Source organism: Ursus arctos, unplaced genomic scaffold (genome assembly GCF_023065955.2).
Source record: "Ursus arctos isolate Adak ecotype North America unplaced genomic scaffold, UrsArc2.0 scaffold_27, whole genome shotgun sequence".
Lineage (NCBI taxonomy): Eukaryota > Metazoa > Chordata > Mammalia > Carnivora > Ursidae > Ursus > Ursus arctos.
In genome coordinates, this window is record NW_026622952.1 from 27,681,421 (window position 1) to 27,703,440 (window position 22,020).

At 42.2% G+C, this 22,020-nt stretch overlaps 2 protein-coding genes across 2 annotated transcripts; both read left to right on the plus strand.

The window, feature by feature from the left end:
• The first annotated feature begins 1,761 nt into the window (after positions 1-1,761).
• Positions 1,762-2,691, plus strand: LOC113262013 (olfactory receptor 12D3-like). The gene has a single exon (XM_026508268.1). The coding sequence runs from the start codon at positions 1,762-1,764 to the stop codon at positions 2,689-2,691; it is 930 nt and encodes a 309-aa protein (XP_026364053.1).
• A 17,500-nt stretch (positions 2,692-20,191) lies between these two features.
• LOC113262046 (olfactory receptor 12D3-like) lies at positions 20,192-21,190 on the plus strand. The gene has a single exon (XM_026508286.3). The coding sequence runs from the start codon at positions 20,192-20,194 to the stop codon at positions 21,188-21,190; it is 999 nt and encodes a 332-aa protein (XP_026364071.2).
• Positions 21,191-22,020: the final 830 nt, after the last annotated feature.

Genomic DNA, 22,020 nt, shown 5'->3' on the forward strand with positions numbered 1-22,020 from the left:
TTTCCATTCTTCTGCTTAGGATCCTTTCCTTCTGCCTCAAGAACTACCTTTATGGTGTATCTAGTGTCATGACATATTCTCTTGGTTTGTGTTTTCTCTTTGTGTGTGTGTAAATTTTTTTCTTGTTCTATATATGTGAACCAAACCTGTAAATTATCTTGTTCAGATGTTGATATTCTTACTAACTTCTTGGCTGCTTTTTCTTTTCTTTTTTTTTTTTTTTAAAGATTTTATTTATTTATTTGACAGAGATAGAGACAGCCAGCGAGAGAGGGAACACAAGCAGGGGGAGTGGGAGAGGAAGAAGCAGGCTCCCAGCAGAGGAGCCTGATGTGGGGCTCGATCCCAGATTGCCGGGATCACACCCTGAGCCGAAGGCAGGCGCTTAACCGCTGTGCCACCCAGGCGCCCCTCTTGGCTGCTTTTTCTATCAGTATATAGAGAGATATGTTAAAGCTTCTTTTTATGATGGTGGATTTGATTATGTTTTCATTATTTCTGTCAGCTTTTGAAGTTATTTTATTGGGAGCTTACATTGCAATATGCTATTTTGGACCAATTATTAGCTGGGAAATCTTAGTATAGGTGGATGAGAGAGAGTATCAGTTTTTCTAGTTCCTTAGTTGCAGGGCTTCCCCTTTGGTCGACAGGATGGTGATTATTAGATTTTACAAATAGCAAGGCTTTCTTTGTTCTTATATTTACTATACCTTTTCTATCTCCCTCAGAATTTATGCCTTGCCTTCTTTCAATTTTTTTTTCCCTTGTAAGTGTGGGGCACTCTCAAGGGCTAAAAACTTTGGGGTGTTTTCACAGTTCTCCTACTGTTAGGACTTCTCACTATTTCAAGTTTTTCTCAACTATAGCCACAGCCCCATTGCCGGCCTGCAATCTTGTGACTGCTGATGTTAATTTTGTGTTTTTATCCTTTACTCATGTAATATTTGAAGTTTCCGGGTTTTATGTCTCTTAATTTTCCTGAAGGTTTTGGTGGTCAGGGAGGATGTGCTAGTTTCCTGTGGGTTTGATGTTTCTTAGGAGAGGAAGGGAAATCCTCACAAGGTTAGATCTGTGCTGCTGCCAGAACCTAGAATCATAAGCTGAACAACAGTTTCCCTGAGTTACATGTGTTAAATTTGCCCAATCTTGAACTCTAATGCCTAATGTGAGGTTATGGTCATGTCCCACATTTCCTACTTTTAAAAAGTCCCCATTATCTATATTTGATTTCTTCATAACGTGCTGCTTTGACTAGTCTCATATCATTTTACCAGTTCAGAATTTACGAGGTACATTTTTCTTCCCTAATTTTGTTGCAAGTAAATTTAGCTTTACCACTCCTAAATATTCTTTACATTGTAGTTCACTCCTAGGTTCTTCCAAATAGTAAACTTGCTTTAACACCCACTATGTAAAATAGAAAATTCAGGGCGCGCCTCACTGTCTTAGTCGGTGAGCGGGTGACTCTTTGATTTTGAGGTTCTAAGTTCAAGGCTTATGTCGGGTGTAGAGAATACTTAAAAATAAAATCTTTACGCAATACGTGCCCTTCTTAATACCACACAATGAATCACGGAACACTACATCAAAAACTAATGATGTACTGTATGGTGACTCACATAACATAATAAAAATTTTTTTTAAAAACTTGATTGCTGCTGCACTATGAATGATAGAGCAAGGGAAAAAATAAAAAAAAAATCTTTAAACCAAATTCAGAAAAGTTAACTCATTATTATTGTCACATTTCCGCCCCAAGCAATGGAGAATGTCACGACCGTGAATGAATTTCTCTTACTTGGACTGACCAGTGTTCAGGAGCTGCAGCCCTTCTTCTTTGTGATTTTCCTCGTCCTTTACTTGATAAGCTTGGTTGGAAATGGAGCTATATTGGTGATTGTGACTTCGGAGCCCAAACTCCACTCCCCTATGTATTTTTTCCTGGGAAACCTCTCTTGTCTGGATATCTGCTATTCTTCGGTGACGCTGCCCAAGGTGCTAATAACCCTCCTCTCCACTCACAGGACCATATCCTTCCTAGGCTGCATCACGCAGCTACACTTCTTCCACTTTCTGGGCTGCTCTGAGGCCACCTTGCTGGCTATGATGGCCTTTGACCGATTCGTGGCCATCTGCTACCCACTTCGCTACACTGTCATCATGAGCCCCCAGGTGTGCGTCCTCTTGGCAGCCGTGGCCTGGCTCACCAGCTTCTTTTACGCTCTGATGCATTCTGTCATGACCGCACGCCTGAGCTTCTGCCACTCTCTGAAGCTCAATCACTTCTTCTGCGATGTGAAGCCCCTCCTGGAGCTGGCCTGTAGTAACACACTGCTCAATCAGTGGCTTCTCACCATTGTCACAGGCAGCATTGCCATGGGCGCTTTCTTCCTGACTCTTCTCTCCTACCTCTATGTCGTTGGCTTCCTTCTGTTCGAGCATCGGTCCTACAGAATGCTCCACAAGGCCCTGTCCACGTGTGCCTCCCACCTCATGGTGGTGTGTCTTTTCTATGGACCCGTGGGCTTCACATACATCCGTCCAGCCTCAGCCACCTCCATGACTCAGGACCGGATGGTGGCTGTTATCTACAGTGCAGTCACACCAGTGATGAACCCACTGATATACACTCTTAGGAATAAAGAAGTGAGGTTGGCTCTGAAGAAGATCTTTGGGAGGAAGTTTTGCTGAAAGACTGCCAGAAGCACCTCTGGGACTAATGGGACTGACATCTGATGTCCATTGAGGCAGTCGTCCCTTCCTTGTAATGAATGGTCTACTCGATTTCTATTTTTCTCTCAGGCATCTGTAGCCCTTGTCACTATGTTCTGCGCTCATTAATGTATAATCATTATTGGGTCAGTGTTTATTCATCCAGTCATTTATTTAAGAGATAGTCATTGAGCATATATTATGTCAGACAGTGTAGTAGGGACAGGAAACATAGTAGTGAGACAAATTCCACAGTCTCATGAAGCTTCAAGTTTGGTGTAACAATAAGCAAATCCGTAAGTACACATTTGACAGAGAACTAAAAGGAGGTAGGAAGGATGGGGAGAGATGAGGACAGGCACCTACAACAGAATAAAGAATTTATCTGGTCTCTGTCCTGGGTTTCTGAAATAGAGCTTCTAAAACTCTCAGAATTCCCCAAGTGACATGGTGTCTTTGTTATTCGTGAGCCACTTGGATCACACCTGGGCTTATGCTCATACGGTGACTCGTTTGGCCCCAAGACAGCTTCAGGATGGGGCTGGTCCTGCTAGAAATACCAGCCATGTGGTTAGAGGTTTGAGGCTTTGAGTTATGCTGATAGCAGCCTGATCTCTAGAGAGGAGGGAGGTTGGAGGGTGAGCTCAGCCCCATGGCAATGACTCTGTCAATCCCACCTGTGCAACAAAATTTAATGAAAACTCTGGACGCCGAGGCTCCAGCAAGCTTCCTTGGTTGGCACTGCACATTCTGAACATTGTGATGGTCAGTTTTTTTAAATAAAGATTTTATTTATTTATTTGCCAGAGAGAGAGAGAGTGCACAAGAAGGGGAGTGGCAGGCAGAGGGAGAAGCAGACTGTCCACTGAGCAAGGAGCCTGATGCAGGACTCAATTCCAGGACCCTGGGATCATGACCTGAGCTGAAGGCAGATGCTTAACGAATGAACCACCCAGGTGTCCATGTGATGGTTAATTTTTTGTGTCAACTTGACTGGGATGTTCTCTGGGCTAAAGGATGCCCAGAGAGCTAGTAAAACATTATTGCTCTGTGTGTGCGTGCGTGCGTGTGTGTGTGTGTGCACGCAAACGCTTGCTTCTGAAAGAGATTAGCATTTGAGTTGGTGAACTGAATAACTAGTAAAGAAGGTCCCCCTCGTGAATTGCAGGGGGCATCACACAACCCACCAAAGTCCCAAGTAGAATAAAAATATAGAAGATGGACATCGATCTTCTCCTACCCTTGGGCATTGGTGATCCTGGTGGCCATTATGCTCAGACTGAATTATTCCACCATCTTCCTTGGTTCTCCAGCTTGCAGTTGGAAGATCATGGGACTTACTGGTCTCTATAAGTGAATGAGCCATTCCTATAATAAATATCCCCAGATAGATAGATTAGATAGTGATATATTCTGATGATTCTGCTTTTCTGGAGGGTCCTGCATAATGCAAACATCAATATGCCAGGAAGGTAACACATTTTGAGGACAAGGAATCTTTGCATTTGGGACCCTCCCAGAGTTTGTTCTATGTATCTCTCCTTCTGGCTTGTTCTGATTTGTATCCTTTTCTATGATAAAATTCTAATCATAAGTATAGTTTCCTGAGTTCTATGAGTCATTCCAGCAAATTATTACACCTAAGGATGTAGTAACCTCCAAATTTGTAGCCAGATAGTCAGAAGCAGGGGTCTGGTGACTCCCAAACTTGTGGCTAGTCTGGAGGGAGGACACTCTTGTGGAGTTTGGTCTAATTCCAGGTCGTTGGTATTAGAAGTCATTATACTCTGTCTTGGTGTCCCTCTTTTACACACACACACACACACACACACACACACACAAACACACACACTAAATCCTTCTGTAATTCACAGCCTTAAGTAATTCTGATAGTGTGTTGATGTTAGCCGATTATAACTAAACAATTCTTGGTACATTTCCTCAGAGATGTGATTAACAGAATGTCTGTCAGACAAAATAGATGAACTTATTATACCAGGCAGCAAGGTTGAAATGAACATTAGGGGATCTTGACTTGCATGAACCGATGGTACTGGAAAATATATCATAAGAAAATTTCTACACAAACAACAAAGATATTGGTTGCTTGTTATGTATCAAGAATGGGTGAGTGGAAGGCTGATATAAGCCATCTTAATGGAAAATTATGATTTCTCATTCAGTTTCCAGATCTGAACCCATTCTCAAAGCCTGTCAATTCAAGGAGATGTAGGGTCCCCTTCAGGAAAGTCCTGCCATGTCATAGAAAGTTTATATGGTGGCAGTTTTCCTAGTTCTCATTCGAGAGAGACCTATGACCCTTTATCTCACTAATTACATGTTTTGGAAAGGGAAACATGCTCATCTTTTAAGAGGTTTTGGATAGACAGTCTAAACTAACATGAGAACAAGTAATTCCAAATATGATGATTCTCTGTTAGACTCGGGGGTGCTGTATAAAGGGCAGACGACAAAAGGGTCATTGGTCTAAGTCCATCCCACAGTGAATTCTGTGTTCTCACAGGACCACCCACTCATCATTTTGAGGTCTCTGATTATGTAACTGAGTTGGCTACACCAGGCAACTGTGGTTAGTGATTTGCATGAAGTTCAATAATCATTAGTAAGGAGAATCAGAAATACTTGGTCTTCACTTGACATTACCAACAGCACACATTCATGGTCTTGTTTTGGGGCTATATTAGTTCTCTAATTCTTGTTTTTTCAAGATTTTATTTTTAAGTAGTCTCTACACCCAATGTGGGGCTCAAACCCACACCCCGAGATCAAGACTTGCACACCCCACCAACTGAGCCAACCAGGCACCCCTACTTCTCTAATTCTGTCACAAAATAGTCCAAAGGGATCTTGGCCGTCTGATAATTATGCAGAAAGTATCTCTTGTATACCAATAACACTGTGTTAATTGCATCTACTGAGCAGGAAGTAGTGAGAGGCTCTGATAAGACTCACGTGCTTCAGAGGCAGGGACATGAACTCTCAAAGATCCATAGGCTTTCTGAACTGAGAAGGCTTTTATAAGTCTAGGGGTCTGGAGCACATGAATACCCACTTCAATGAAAAGGACATATTATTGAGTCTTGTATCTCCTATTCTTAACTAAGATGCAATATTCTTAGCCTTCTTGGGTTTTGGAATGAGCATAAGTCAGATTTGGGGATATTCCTCAAATATTTCTTTTTCTGTTCCAGCAGTGCATTAGTTTGTTTCTAAAAGGTAAGACTGACAGTTAAGGGAAGCTTCTACAAGAAACTTCCTGAGCTCAGGGGGTCAGGCTGGTGATGATATGATCCAGAAGATACTATGGTGTTAGACGTGCCTGTGCAGATAAAAATTCTTTAGGATATCCAATAGGAGAGCTTCAGTACAAGCTCCTTGGGGCTCTAGAGTGAACTATGTCATTGGCAGCCTAGAACTGATTATGATTTCTAAAGCAGCTCCCACTGTGCTACAGCCTGAGGAGCTGGTCACAGAATCGAGCAACTACATGAAGAAAATTTCCCTCCACAAGCTGGCTGCTCTCGGACCCATCAGGTCATAAGTCTGCATAAGTACAAAGCAACCTTTTATTCAAGAAAGTGGTATATCTGGAATAAGTTTTCTCCCCCTTACATTGATTGATTGATTATGTTCAATTAGCCAACATATAATACATCATTAGTTTTTGATATAGTGGTCCATGATTCATTAGTTGCATATAACACCCAGTGCTCATCACAACATGTGCTCTCCTCGATACCCAGTGGGGTAGCTGGGTGATGGAATAAGTTTAGAGCATGTCCAGGGCCCAATAAGTATGTGAACATGTTGCCAAGACCACCCTCCCAACCTGAGTCAATTTCTTCAGTTGTACCAAAAACTGTACCTAAACTCATGACTTCACATGAGGTCTCCCTTGTGCACGTGCAGAGGAAAAAACACATTGACTCAGTTCATGGTTGAAATGCCCTGATTTGGGACACTTGTGTCATTTAGTCAGTTAAGCGGCTGCCTTTGGCTCAGGTCATGATGGGTCCTGGGATCAAGTCCCACATCGGGCTCCCTTCCCAGCAGGGAGCCTGCTTCTCCCTCCGCCTGCCACTACCCCTGCTTGTGCACACCCTCTCTCTCTCTGTCAGCTAAATAAATAAAATCTTAAAAAAAAAAAAAGCCCTGATTTTATTTTGAACTGAAAGCGAATTGCTACTGCACTAAAGTTCCCATTAGGGGAGTTTCTGAAAATAGTGGTGAGGGGCCATATCTCAAATGGGCAAAGATCCATACAAGGCATCTGGTCATTATTTGTCTGGAGACCATCATGGCCCCAAGTAAGTGCTTACACAGACGCACAGGCAGCAAAGATCTTGACTGGCTGTTCATGGGATCGGAAGGGTCAGTATTGAAGGATGGGAGCCACAGGGTTCTGGAGGACACATGGTGATGGACGTACAGGAGTGTACGTGAAGTACGTGAATCTCTATGCTGAGCCTTAGTGCTCAGCGCAGCACGCGCTCCAGAGGAGAACCAAACAAGCATATTAACAGCCTAACTCCTCTGCAGGTGTCAGGCAGCTGCTGTTCCTGTGCTCAGACACTGAGTAGCTGTGGCTGCAGAGAATGAAGCTATACACAGGCCGGTGTGAGTGTTGGCTTCTCTCACCAACGTGGATATCATTACCACCCCTGCTAGTGAATGTCTGATCTCAAGCAGTGGAGCACAGCCCTAGCCGCTGGCATGGTGCCCAACCTTTAAGGGGGCAGATCAGTCTCTAGGCAGCAAGTCAGATACACTGGACTCTTTCCTGCAGGGTTCCCTCAGCACTGATATCTGACGGCTTGTAGAGGGTCTGATTAATTTCATGCGGAAGATGTGTAACACTGCCTCACGCCAAGGAAGCCACTCCACAGCACGTCTTCTGCGCCTATGATGTGTTGCCCCAGCTTCTGAGATAGGTGTCCACAGAGGGTATTTTGTGGTGGAGGAGAGGGTCCAGTCACGGGCGGGGGGGTGGAAGCATCGCCTCTCATGATCACTTGGGTGTGTTGTGTCACTGTCTCATAATTTTGAGCGCAGTGGAGCTAGGGTGCCTTTTTCCAAGGAGGGTGTGATGCTTCCCCCCGGGAGATACAAGCCACAAGCTATGGCTGCTACCTCGTCATTTGTCACTCTTCACGTGATTTATCAGTCGGCGGTAGTGACAACTGCCTTTGATCTTCACCAGTGGTCAGAGCTCCTGCTGCATAATGGGTTCCAGAGGCAGTATGTCTGGAATTCAGGGGACCCTGTGGGACGTCTCTGGTGCCCTCATGACAGATTTTAACCAAGAGTGGGAAGAATTAGTAGCCATAGGCTGACAAAGTCATAACCAGAGGCTCAGGGCCCTCAGATTAAAACACTACAAAACCCAGATGAGTGGAAGTACTGGCCAAGGGTTAAGGGGATTTAGAATAGTGGTAGAGGAAGGAAATGATAAATATCAATTATGACATAAGGCTCAGCTACAGTAGTGGGGACCATATTTCATCCCATATATCCTTCTTTTGTTATTATATTTCCCCTAGAAATTGGTGCCTCGCTTATATTCTGAAGCATAACTGGAGAGGAGTTGAAGTGAGAAGCTTACGACAGTGGGGCCAGGGCGCTGTGGCAGGTCCTGCAAGTTCTCTGCCCATGATCTTTCAGAAACCATTCCTATTTTGATGCACACCACCTTGCTGCTTTCTTTAACTCCCAATAGCCAGTTACTCCATCTTTTTGTTGGGAGATCAACCATAGACAGCCAGAACCTGCATATCCTGTGTGTTAATAGAATTAGAAACGTCAGGGAATTTGCATTCCACTGGGGGTAAGCATTAACCAAGGACTGACGGCTTTGGGAGTATAAACACTCCAGTTCCTTTGGTCCCTGACTGGGGTACCTCTGAGCTATGGCTCTCACTGACTCTGGAGGACATTTGTGGCACTGAAGCAAAACTCTATTCCTTAAGCTATTGCTTTATATCACACCTTTGATTAGTCTATTTTCCTGTGATATCTCTTTCCCACTCCCTTGAAAGTTTCCCGGGAGCGGTTACTGGTACATAGTACTTGTGATTACCATATTGTAATTACTAGTTTCAGTAATTACAGTGCTATACGATGCCGTTACCTCAATTTTACAGTAGTGAAAGCCAGACACTGCAGATGTTAAACAAGCAGCCCAAAGTGAATGAAGCCCATCATTCACTGGGGGTGATGGAGTTAGGATTTCAAACCCAGGCATCCTGACGGCAGATGCTGAGCTCTGTCTGAGGCATTATGCTGACGGCACCGTCTCTTGTGTCCAAACCCTGGAGAGTCCACAGAAGCTGGAAAGCATGGAATCATGCAACTTTGGAATTTCACTAGTTTAATCCAGACTGTTTAGTGACAGTGAAAAGGAAGGTCTTTAGCGCGGGAAGTCGGAAGCTCTCTCTGGGACAGGGGAGCTAGGAATCTGTTCAGGGGTATTCCCGTTGCAGCCACAGAGCCCAGCTGAGACCGGTTGTGTTGCAGGTTTTCATTTCCCGAGACATGAGCGGAGCTGCAGTGTGCTGATGAGGGCATCTGCGTTGTGCAGAGGGGCAGCGTTTTGCGGTTTCCATGCAACGGGATGGCTTGAGAGCAGGATGTTACCATCAGCCACAAGGCCTCATTAGAAAGAAAGCGAGTGATGCATCATACGATCAGGTATTACAAGGTCACGCTAGCACAAGGTCATCCTACTTAATTGTGTGCAGTGTTGAGACTACTTACTCTGAAGAGATCTGTAGCCACACTAAACTCGTCTCAAGACATTTTCCAAAAATTACAGCATTTCTAAAACTACCTTGTTGTTAAGAAAAGTCTGAATCCATTTCTGCTTCTGCGGGGAAGACTGCATAACAAGGAGCTTTGACACTTTTCAGGGGAAATCCTCCTAGAGAAATGGGTGAAGATTCAGACTTACAGTTACAAATAAGTCTGGGACGTCATGGACAGCATGTGACTACAGTTAACAATACTGTCCTGCTTACTTGAACATTGAAAAGAAAGTAATACTTAGAAGTTTTAAACACAAGAAAAAAAACTGGTAACTATGTGCAATATTGATAGTTAACTAAACTTATTTAAAAATTTATACCAATATCAAATCATTGTGTTGTATACTAAAAATAAAACACTGTTATATATCAATTATATGTCAGTAAAAATCCCAAGAATCTATGTAATATCAAGCAACTTATACATATTAATAATAACTGATAGAAGGGGCTTTCCATTCTTTTTTTTTTATTTAAGATTTTATTTATTTATTTGACAGAGAGAGAGACAGCCAGCGAGAGAGGGAACACAAGCAGGGGAGTGGGAGAGGAAGAAGCAGGCTCATAGCAGAGGAGCCTGATGTGGGGCTTGATCCCATAACGCCAGGATCACGCCCTGAGCCGAAGGCAGACGCTTAACCGCTGTGCCACCCAGGCGCCCCTGGGGGGCTTTCTATTCTTAGTATCCTGTCAAACCATCTGCTATAAACACAGGCACAGAGATCAGCAAGGAAACAAAATCTTCAATAAATGGTGCTGGAAAACTGGACAGCCACATGTAGAAGAATGAAACTAGGCCACTCTCTTACACCATAGACAAAGATAAACTCACAATGGATGAAAGACCTCAATGTGAGACAGGAATCCATCAAAATCCTAGAGGAGAACACAGGCAGCAACCTCTTCGACCTATGCTGTGGGAACTTCTTGCTAGACACGTCTCCAAAGGCAAGGGAAACAAAAGCAAAAGTGAAGTATTGGGATTTCATCAAGATAAAAAGCTTCTGCACAGCCAAGGAAACAGTCAACAAAACTAAAAGGCAACCTACGGAATGGGGGAAGATATTTACAAATGACATATCAGATAAAGGACTAGATTTCAAGATCTATAAAGAACTTATCAAACTCATTAAGGAGGGCACATGATGTGATGAGCCCTGGGCGTTATATGCAACCAATGAAGTGTTGAACATTACATCAAAAACTAATGATGTACTATATGTTGGCTAATGGAACATAAAAAAAGAACTTACCAAACTCAACACCCAAAAAACAAAGAATCTAGTCAAGAGATGGGCAGAAGATATGAACAGACATTTCTCCAAAGAAGACACACAAATGGCCAACAGACACATGAGTAAATGCTCCACATCACTTGGCATCAGGGAAATACAAATCGAAACCACAATGAGATCCACTTTGGTGGGGAGGAGGCAAGATGGTGGGCAAGGAGGGCACCCCATTTCAACTGGTCCCTTGAATTTAGCTGGATATCTACGAAATCATTTTGAACTCCCACAAAATCAGCCTGAGATGTAAGAATATATATCTGGATCTCTGCAAGCAGAAAAACTACTGTTTTATGCGATAGGACATGCAGAGTTGTGACTCTATGGGGAGCTATCAGAAGATAAACAGAAGGGGGAGGAGCCTCCATAAGCCAGAGCCTGGAAACGGATATAACATCAGAGCACAAAATTGGAACCCTGAGAAATCTGCTCTAGGGAAAGACATCCCTCTCTGAAAGGGGCTCTGGAAATGGAAAGCCAGAATTCTATGTAGTGCATTATGGTCTTGGGATACAAGGAGCTGCAGAGTGAAAGGGGGTCCCTGAACCAGTAGAGTACACGAGCACTGGAGCCAGGAAGCAGGTTATGGTCAGTGAGCCCAGGAATGGACTCTCAGCCTGGATTGCCACAAACCTCCAGCGGGGCTGGTGGATAATCCCTCTTCTCTTGGGCAGCCTGAAAAAATCTGGAACCTACACCTGTGACGGGGCAAAAACTCGCAGAGCAGTAGTTGCCCAGGAAGGGCTTAAGAGTGGCGCTCAGACTTGATCAAGGAGCTTCGGGTGCATACGTGAGCCTGTGGCTGCTGGAGGCTTTAGAATCACAAAGGGCCGAGACTCTCCCAGGCCCGAAAACACTTCTGAGAGGATTGCTGTGGGCACACACAGCCACGAGGCTGTGGTTTTCAGCGTTGCAGGCAGAAGTGGAGACTGTTTGCCCTGGAGGGTTTATGAAAGAGGGCAGACTGAGATTTTTCTGCTCTGGGCCTGAGGTTTGGCTGTGGCCATTTATGCTCTGACCCTCTGAAGAGGAGCAGAAAGCCCCCAGGGAACAAGAGCCACACAGAAAGCCAGTTTCCACTGAGCCCCTCCTCCTGACAGGGGCGGGCCAACCCCGCCCAGGCAGGGTTAACTGAGAAACAGGGGGCAGGCCCCTCCCCCAGAAGACAGGTTGGAAGAATAGGTGGATGACAATCCTATGGATCCCATAAGACTGTAAAATCCCAACACCAGGGGAAAATTGTATATTGAGCTCCAGGTGTGGCCTCATGACTTGTTTATTTTTCATATAAAATTCTCCTTTTCTTTTTATTTTTTCTATTTTTCTTTTTCTTATGCTTTTTCTCGATTTTTTCCTTTTACCTTCTCAATTCAACTAGATATTTATTATATAAACTTATATTTCATAGCACAATATCTTGTATTTTTCACACCTATATTTTTATAGATACATTCTTTATTGTAGTCCTTTTTTCACTATTCGATTTTACCTTCACATATATACAAGTTTTACTTTATGATTTTTAAAAAAGATTTTATTTATTTATTTGACAGAGATAGAGACAGCCAGCGGGAGAGGGAACACAGCAGGGAGAGAGGGAGAGAAAGAAGCAGGCTCCCAGCGGAGGAGCCTGATGTGGGGCTGGATCCCAGAACGCTGGGATCACGCCCTGAGCCGAAGGCAGATACTTAACCGCTGTGCCACCCAGGCGCCCCTACTTTCCTTATGATTTTTGAACGTAGTGTCCTGTAACACACAGACCAAAATACACCCAGGAACAACTGAAACACCCTATTTTGTCCATACAGAGATTATAGCCCCTTAGAAAGGGGCTTTCTAAATTTTTAAAAAAATTTTAAATGTTATTCTTGCACTTCATTTTTCAGTGGGGGCTTCGGACCACTCTGGATTTTGCTAGTGTGCATCTTGCTTTGGTTGTGGTTGATATTTTGGACTCTGCTCATGCACTCAACCATCCCTTGACAGAATGACTAGGAGGAGGAACTCTCAACAAAGAAAAGAAACAAAGACAATATCTTATGCCACAAAACTAATGGATATGAATATAAGCAAGATGTCAGAGATAGAATTCAGCATAGCAATCGTAAAGTCAAGAGCTAGGCTTGAAAAAAAACATTAGTGAAAAGATAGGATCTCTAAGAGCAGAAATGAGAACTAATCAGGATGAACTAAAAAAATGCTATGAATGAGATGCAGTCTAAACTGGATATTCTAACTGCCAAAGTAAAGGAGGCAGAAGAGAAAATTGGTGATCTAGAAGATAAGCTGATGAAAAGGAAGGAAGTTGAGGAAAACAGAGATAGGCTGCTAGTAGCACATGAAGAAAGGATTGGAGAGATTAATGATACCATGAAACATTCCAATATCAGAATTATTGGGATCCCTGAGGAGGTGGAGAGAGGGCTAGAAGGTATATTTGAGCAAGTCATAGCTGAAAACTTCCCTAATCTGGGGAAGGAAAGAAGCATTCGAGTCCAAGAAACAGAGAGGACCCCTCCCAAAATCAATAAAAATAGATCAACACTCAGACATATAATAGTGAAGCTTACAAATTTTTCAGCCAAAGAAACTATCCTGAGAATAGCCGGGGAGAAGACGTTCCTTACATATGGAGGGAGGAACATCAGAATCACATCAGACCTGTCCACAGAAACCTGGCAAGCCAGAAAGGGCTGGCAAGACATATTCAGGGTACTAAATGAAAATGACATGCATCCAAGAATATTTTATCCAGCAAGGCTGTCATTCAGAATGGATGGAGAGAAGAAGAACTTCCAGGACAGGCAGAAACTGAACGAATATGTGACCAGCAAGCCAGCCCTGCAAGAAATATTAAGGGGGATACTGTAAGTAAAGAAAGACTCCAGGAGTCACATAGACCAGAAAGAAATAGAGACAATCTATAGAAACAGAGACTTTATAGGCAATATAATGGCACTAAATTCATATCTTTCAATAGTTACTCTGAATGTAAATGGGATGAATGCTCCCACAAAAAGACACAGAGGGGCAGATTGGGTAAAAAAGCAGGGCCACATATGCTGTCTACGAGAGACTCATTTTGAGCCTAAAGACACCTCAAGATTGAAAGTGAGGGGATGGAAAACCATTTACCACCCAAATGGACCTCAAATGAAAGCCAGTGTAGCAATCCTCATATCAGACAAATTAGATTTTAAACCAAAGACCATAGTAAGAGATACAGAGGGACGCTATATCATACTTAAAGGGTCTATCCAATAAGAAGATCTAACAACTGTAAATCTATGCCCCCCACAGGGGAGCATCCAATTATATAAACCAATTAATAACCAAGAGAAAGAAATATATTGATAATAATACATTAGTAGTAGGAGACCTTAACATTCCACTCACAGCAATGGACAGAACATCCAAGCAGAAGACCAACAAAGAAACAAGAGCTTGGAATGATGCATTGAACCAGATGGACTTCATAGATATATACAGAACAATCCACCCTAAAATAACAGAATTCTCATTCTTCTCAAGTGCACACGGAACATTCTCCAGAATAGACCACATACTGGGTCACAAATCAGGTCTTAACTGATTTAAGGTGATCTCAAAAGATTGAGATGATTCCCTGCATATTTTCAGACCACAATGCTTTGAAACTGGAACTCAATCACAAGAAAAAAATTGGAAGGAACTCAAAGACTTGGAAGTTAAAGAGCACCCTGCTAGAGAACGAATGGGTCAACCAAGAAATTAAAGAAGAACTTAAAGAATTCATGGAAACCAGTGAGAATGAAAGCACAATTTGTCCAAAACCTATGGGATACTGCAAAGGCAGTCATAAGAGGAAAATCCAAGCCTCTCTAAAAAAAATTAGAAAAATCCCAAATGCACAAGCTAATCCAACACCATTTATTAAAGAGAGTGCTTTCTCCATTGTGTATTCTTGGCTCCTTTGTCATAAATGAATTTATCATATTTGCATGGGTTTATTTCTGGACTCTCCATTCTATTCCATTGATTTGTGTGCTTGTGTTTATGCTAATATCATACTGTTTCTCTAACTTTGTAGTATACTTTGAAATCGAGATGTGTTGTTGTCCAGCTTTGTTCTTTTTTATTAAGATTGCTTTGGCCATTTAGGGTCTTCTGCAGTTCCACAAGAATTTTAGAGTTGCTTGTTCTATTGTGAAAAATGCCACTGGAATTTTGGTATTTGAGAGATATGATATTACATACCAGGGGCGGCTATGTAGGGGAAAGCTGATGCTAGAAGAATTGACTGCTATTTAATTAAAAAATAAAAATGAATTAAAAACTCATTATTTCATATCATCTCTCTTCTCATAAAGATGACAAATATATGTAGACATGAATGTAAAAAGTAAGTTTTAAATATTTGGAAGGATCTTTAGGAGAATATATTCGTGGTACTAGAAAATCAAAATCAATGAGGAAAAGTGGCTATCTTTGGACCACTTGCAGTTAAGGGAAAAATGTGTATGAAAGAGACATTATTAATAAAGGTGAAAATAAGACAAAATAAGAAAAGATATTTACTGTACATACAGCCAAAAAGGTAAAATTAGCATCCAGAAAATACAAAACATTCTTTCTAATTCAAAGGAAATTACATATGGCTTTTTTTATGTTGAGGTACATTCCCTCAATATCCATTTTTCTGAGAGTTTTTATTATAAGTAGATGTTGACTCTTGTCAAGTGCTTTTTCTGTGTCGGTTGAGATGGTCACATGATTTTTGTTTTTTAAAGACTTTATTTCTTTGTTTGACAGAGACAGACAGCAAGACAGGGAACACAAGCAGGGGGACAACTAAGAAGTTGTTATTTTTGTTGTTGTTGTTGTTGTTTCTTTCTTTTTAACTGCAATTCAATTAGCCAACATATAGTACATAGTGTCAGATGTAGGGTTTAGTCATATCACATGCTCATCACCCAGTTACCCCATCCCCCCACCCACCTCTCCTTCCACAATCCTCAGTTTGTTTCCTAGAGTCAAGAGTTTCTCATGGTTTGTCTCCCTCTCTGATTTCTTCCCATTCAGTTTTCCATCCTTTCCTCTAAGATCCTTTGCACTGGTTCTTATATTCCACATGAGTGAAACCATATGATAATTGTCTTTCTCTGTTTGACTTATTTCACTCAGCATAGTACCCTCCAGTTCCATCCATGTCGATGTAAATGGTAGGATTTCATCCTTTCTGATGGTGGAGTAATAATCAATTGTATATATAGATATATGCCACATCTTTTTTTATCCATTCATCTGTCGATAGACACCTGGGCTCTTTCACAGTTTGGCTTTTGTGGACATTGCTGCTATAAACATTGGGGTGCAGATGCTCCTTCGGATCACTATAGTTGAATCTTTGGGGTATATACCAGCTAGTACAATTGCTGGGTCATAGGGTGGCTCATTTTTAACATCTTGAGGAACCTCCAAACTGTTTTCCAGAGTGGCTGTACCAGCTTGCATTCCCATCAACAGTGTAAGACTGTTCCCCTTTCTCCACATCCTTGCCAACATTTATTGTTTCCTGACTTGTTCATTTTAGCCATTCTGACTGGTGTGAGGTGGTATCTCACTGTGATTTTGATTTGTATTTCCCGGATGCTGAGTGATGTGGAGCATTTTCTTATTTGTCTTTGGCCAATTTGTATCTTCTTTGGAGAAATGTCTGTTCATGTCTTCTGCCCATTTCTTGACTGGATTCTTTGCTTTTTGGGTGTTGAGTTTGATAAGTTGTTTATAGATCTTGGATTCTAGCCCTTTATCCATAATGTCATTTGCAGATATCTTCTCCCATTCTGTGGTTTGCCTCTTAGTTTTGTTGACTGTTTCCTCTGCTGCTCAAAAGCTTTCCACCTTGATGAAGCCCCAATAGTACATTTTGGTTGTTTCTCTTTTCCATTTGACATTTCTTAAGTTAAATCATGCACACTTTCTGTATCCAAATGGCTCAGTTTAAACTTTATCATCCTTTGGTTTCTTAATATATTTCTCTAAATGATGACACAATTTGTATCCATTCACTGTTAGAATTTTTAAGGATATGAGTTGTGTCTTATTATGTATTTTCTTTTCTTTACTTTTTTAGTGAACATCACAGGCTCTGCCACAACTTTTATTTCACATTAGACGTAGCAAAATGGTCTCATAAGTACACCAACAAAATGAAAATAATTATTTATTGAAAGAGAAAAATAGAATAATCCTTTGAGAGGAGTTCCCAAGACATCTGTGCCTGAGACCTCACTAGGGGGAGTCAGAGGGGATTCAGCTTGTTTGTTTTGTGGTCAGAAAGGGAAGGAGGGCAAAGTCTCTTGTGATGTATTCTACACTTAGATATGAGATGTTTGTCATATAAGACTTTGAGCAGCGAAAGCTTTTTGCTTATTTTATTCAAAGAGATAATCAATATATTACAGCACTGATTCTTGGATTTCCTTATGCTCCAAAAATACATATTTAATTCAAGGTGTGTATAGAAGAGAGTAAAGAGTAGGGTGAATTCACAGTTAGAATGTAGAATGAAAGAGATTAGATTAGGAGTTTGTTTTTTGTTTTTGTTTTTTTTTTTTAACAGAAAGGGATTGAGACCATCAGAAAGAGTGAGTGGGAGAAACTGGGAAATCTCTTCGAATTTAGATTGTTAAAATGACAGAAAGGAACAAGCAGGCTTGTGGAACAAATCTTTTGCTGGAAAAGCTTCAAATTTTTTGATTTGTTTAATTATTAATTTTTTGTTTAAGGGCATATACCTGCATATATGCATTTACCCTGTGTGTTTGTGAGTGTGTGTGTGTGTGTGTAAATGACTAAGTACAGTGCATAGAGGGCTGCCTTGTTTAATTTAACATTCCCATGTACTTAAAATTATTTAACTAGTCGCCTTTGGTCATTTAGCTGGTCTGTGGTCTTGTAATGCTTAAATGAATATAATGTTTGGCATTTGCAGACACATCTGAAGAGCAGTCTAGGAAGTGGAAGTGCTAGTTGAGAGTCTGTGAGATTTTTGTATTTGATAGTTTTTGCCAAATTGTCTCAGATGTTAAATCAATTGGCATTCCTACCTGGTGTATCTGTGCCACCCTCAAGCAAATATGTCTTGACAAACATTTTGATTTTTGTCAAAGTTGCATATCATTGTATTTTCATTTAAATTTCTGTTTAACATATTTGTATATTTTTTGCCGATTAAAACATTCTGTTATGGTTTCAGTTGCTTCCATTAGGAACAGTACAGAATAACTTTCCTATTTTTCACTACAAACACTTTTTCAGATGACATATATTCTGTTGAGAAAACTTGATTTTCTTTTTTTTTTCTGTGTTGTTTTCTTTTCTTCTTTTTAGTGTGTTCAGTTGGCCACTGTATAGTACATTGTTTGTTTTTGATGTAGTGTCCGGTGATTCATTAGTTGTGTATAATGCCCAGTGCTCATCACAACACGTGCCCTCCTTAATACCCATCACCTGGTTACCCCATCCCCCACCCCCTCACCTCTGAAACCTTCAGTTCGTTTCCCACGGTCCATAGTCTCTCATAGTTCCTCTCCCTCTCTGATTTCTCCCCCTTCAGATTTCCCTCCCTTCCCCTGTGGTCCTCTGTGTTCTTGCTTAAGTTTCACGTATGAGTGAAACCATCTGGCTTGTTTTCTTACTGTACTGTCATGTGGCTGCAGACGTTTCCCTACTTATTGTTCACATATGAGTAAATTGGATTTGGGGGGAACAAGTTACCTGCAGGTGGTTTGTATGGAAAAAGGGAAGGGACCCCTTCCCCAGGTGCCTGGCTCACTGGTCCCCCTTCTGCCACACTTGTAATGTCCATGCACTAACATGCTTTCCCCTTCACTTTGATACTGTCTGCACCCCCAGCTTGCCCTTTCTGAAGCTCCCAAGAAAGTCACAGTCAGTGTGAGGCACTGCCTTTTTGAGACTGATTATTTCTGCTGTTTTCAACGTTCTGCTACTAAGACTTCTCAGTGCAGTGGGGTTTCCACCCTGCCGCTGGGATGCCCTGGTGACCGCTGATTCATATGCCCTCTGCCTGCACACTATTTGAAGTTTGTGGCTTTTTAAAAATGTCTTCTAGTTTCATGGAGGTTTAGGTTGTGGGGAACTTTATTATTATTATTTTAGAATACACTGAGGAGAGTCAAGTCTATTGCCGTGCTTCTACCAGTACCCAGAAATATTTCAGTTCTTACAAATATGGCAGATGGACCCATCAGATATATTAATTTTAATGCTATCAATGAAGCTGACATTGAGTCCCGTTCTCTCTCTCTCTCTTTTTTATTATGTTATGTTAGTCACCATACAGCACATCCTTAGTTTTTGATGTAGTGTTCCATGATTCATTGTTTGCGTATAACACCCAGGGCTCCGTGTGAAACGTGCCCTCCTTAAAACCCATCACTGGGCTAGCCCATCCCCCACCCCCCTCCTCTCTGAAACCCTCAATTTGTTTCCCAGAGTCCATAGTCTTTCATGGTTTACCTCCCCCTCTGATTTCTCCCATTCGTTTTTGCCTTTCTTCTCCTAACGTCCTCCATGCTATTGCTTATGTTCCACATGTAAGTGAAACCATATGATAATTGTCTTTCTTTGCTTGACTTATTTCACTTAGCATAATCCTCTCCAGTTCCATCCATGTCAGTGCAAATGGTGGGTATTCATCCTTTCTGATGGCTGAGTAATATTCCTTTGTATATATGGACCACATCTTTATCCATTCATCTGTTGAAGGGCATCTCAGCTCCTTCTACAGTTTGGCTATTGTGGACATTGCTGCTATGAACATTGGGGTGCATGTGGCCCTTCTTTTCACTACATCTGTATCTTTGGGGTAAATACCTAGTAGTGCAATTGCTGGGTCGTAGGGTAGCTCTATTTTTAATGTCCTGAGGAACTTCCATATTGTTTTCCAGAGTGGCGGCCCCAGCCTACATTCCCACCAACAGTGTAAGATGGATCCCCTTTCTCTACATCCTCACCAACATCTGTTGTTTCCTGACTTGTTAATTTTTGCCATATCTTACTTTTTAAAAATGTATTCATTAGATATCTGCATTTCTTCCATATGGGCTGTTCTTTGGGTTCGGCTTAGCATTCTGAATATGCTTCTTACTTCTGTATACTACATACATCACAGTGACCAGACTTTCTCACATATTGCTGTCTTCCTTAATTATGTTGCAAATGAATTCAATTTTAACATTGCTAAGCATTTTTCTCACCACAGATGACCCTTATAAACTTGCAGACAAAAAAAATTGTTTCATTTAACCCATACATTGTATGGAACAGTTTTGCTAATTATCAGCTATTTTTCTCCTTAAAGCCATGGAGAACATCACTGCAGTGAATGAGTTTATTTTGCTGGAACTGACCTCCGTGCGAGAGCTACAGCCTGTAATCTTTATGACTTTCCTCATTCTGTACATGACTGATCTTCTTGGAAATGGGTCCATATTAGTGATTGTCATCTCAGAGCCAAGACTCCACTCCCCTATGTATTTTTTCCTGGGAAACCTCGCTTGTCTGGATATCTGCTATTCTTCGGTGACACTGCCGAAGCTAATGTCAACCCTCCTCTCCACTCGCAGGACCATATCTTTCCTAGGCTGCATCACGCAGCTGCACTTCTTCCACTTTCTGGGCTGCACTGAAGCCATCTTGCTGGCCATTATGGGCTTTGATCGATTCGTGGCCATCTGCTACCCACTTCGCTACACTGTCATCATGAGCCCCCAGGTGTGCGTCCTCTTGGCAGCCGTGGCCTGGCTCACCAGCTTCTTTTACGCTCTGATGCATTCTGTCATGACCGCACGCCTGAGCTTCTGCCATTCTCTGAAGCTCAACTACTTCTTCTGTGATGTGAAGCCACTCTTAGAATTGGCTTGTGGTGACATACAGCTCAATCAGTGGCTCATTTTCATGGTCACTTGCAGCTTAGCTATGGCGGCATGCTTCCTCACGCTCCTGTCCTATTTCTACATCATTGGCTTTCTTCTGCTCAAGAGCCAGAACTGCGGGGTGCTCCGCAAGGCTCTGACCACCTGTGGCTCCCACTTCATGGTGGTGTCTCTCTTTTATGGAACCGTGGGGTTCACCTACATTCCCCCGACCTCCGCGGGCTCCGTAATACAGGAACGGTTTGCAGCTGTCACACACACTACTGTCACCCCGGCTCTGAATCCACTGATATACACCCTTAGGAACAAGGAGGTGGCTTTGGCTCTGAGGAGATTGTTTGGGAGGAAGCTGAAGAAAGTCACTGACAACACTAGAAGAAGCCAAAATTGTATGTTATTCTTATTACGTTTATTTTCTCATCCGTAATCAACTGATACATTTCTTGAATTTTATTTTCCTTCCAGTAATTTGTGCCATTGGTAGCTATGTTCTTCATGTATATGATTCCAATTACTCTTTACGTAGTCATTCATTCACTTGAAATATTTTGCGGAAGATTTTACGGTGGAAAAGACCCATGAATACGTGAAATGAGGATGTGGATCTTGGTTCAGTTGAGGGGCCGACAATGCAAAGATGAATAAGTAAATGCACCTCTCTTTCAGAAAGTAAAACATGGGAAATGAGGAAGAATCAGCTCACCAAGGTGAGCATTCCGTGGAGTGGCTGGGTCAATGAAAGTTTCGCTAAGAAATGACATTTGAGCAGAATGTAGAAGGAAGTGAGGAAGAGTGATGTGGGTGCATGAGGACGTAGCATTGTATTCAGAAACAATAGCAAGTGAGGGGCCCCTGGGTGGCTCAGTTGTTAAGTATCTGCCTTCGGCTCAGGACATGATCCCGGCGTTATGGGATCGAGCCCCGCATCAGGCTCCTCCGCTATGAGCCTGCTTCTTCCCCTCCCACTCCCCCTGCTTGTGTTCCCTCTCTCGCTGGCTGTGTCTATCTCTGTCAAATAAATAATCTTAAAAAAAAAAAAAAAGAAACAATAGCAAGTGAAAAAACGTTGGTGTACGGGGTGCTTCCTGTATGTGAGGGACAGCAAGACGCCCAGGGTGCCTGGTGCTGTCCGGGAAATGAGGGTAGCGAGGTGTAGGTAGCCATGCCATGGGCATCATGTCGGCCATCTGAAGGCTTCAGCACACACTCTGGGTGATACAGCATCTGAAGGAAAACAGACTTGAACTAACTTGGGTG

What these genes read in the sequence shown, in the direction of transcription:
- LOC113262013 (XM_026508268.1), top strand. Translation starts at nt 1,762, where the DNA reads ATGGAGAATGTCACGACCGTGAATGAATTTCTCTTACTTGGACTGACC.
- LOC113262046 (XM_026508286.3), top strand. Translation starts at nt 20,192, where the DNA reads ATGGAGAACATCACTGCAGTGAATGAGTTTATTTTGCTGGAACTGACC.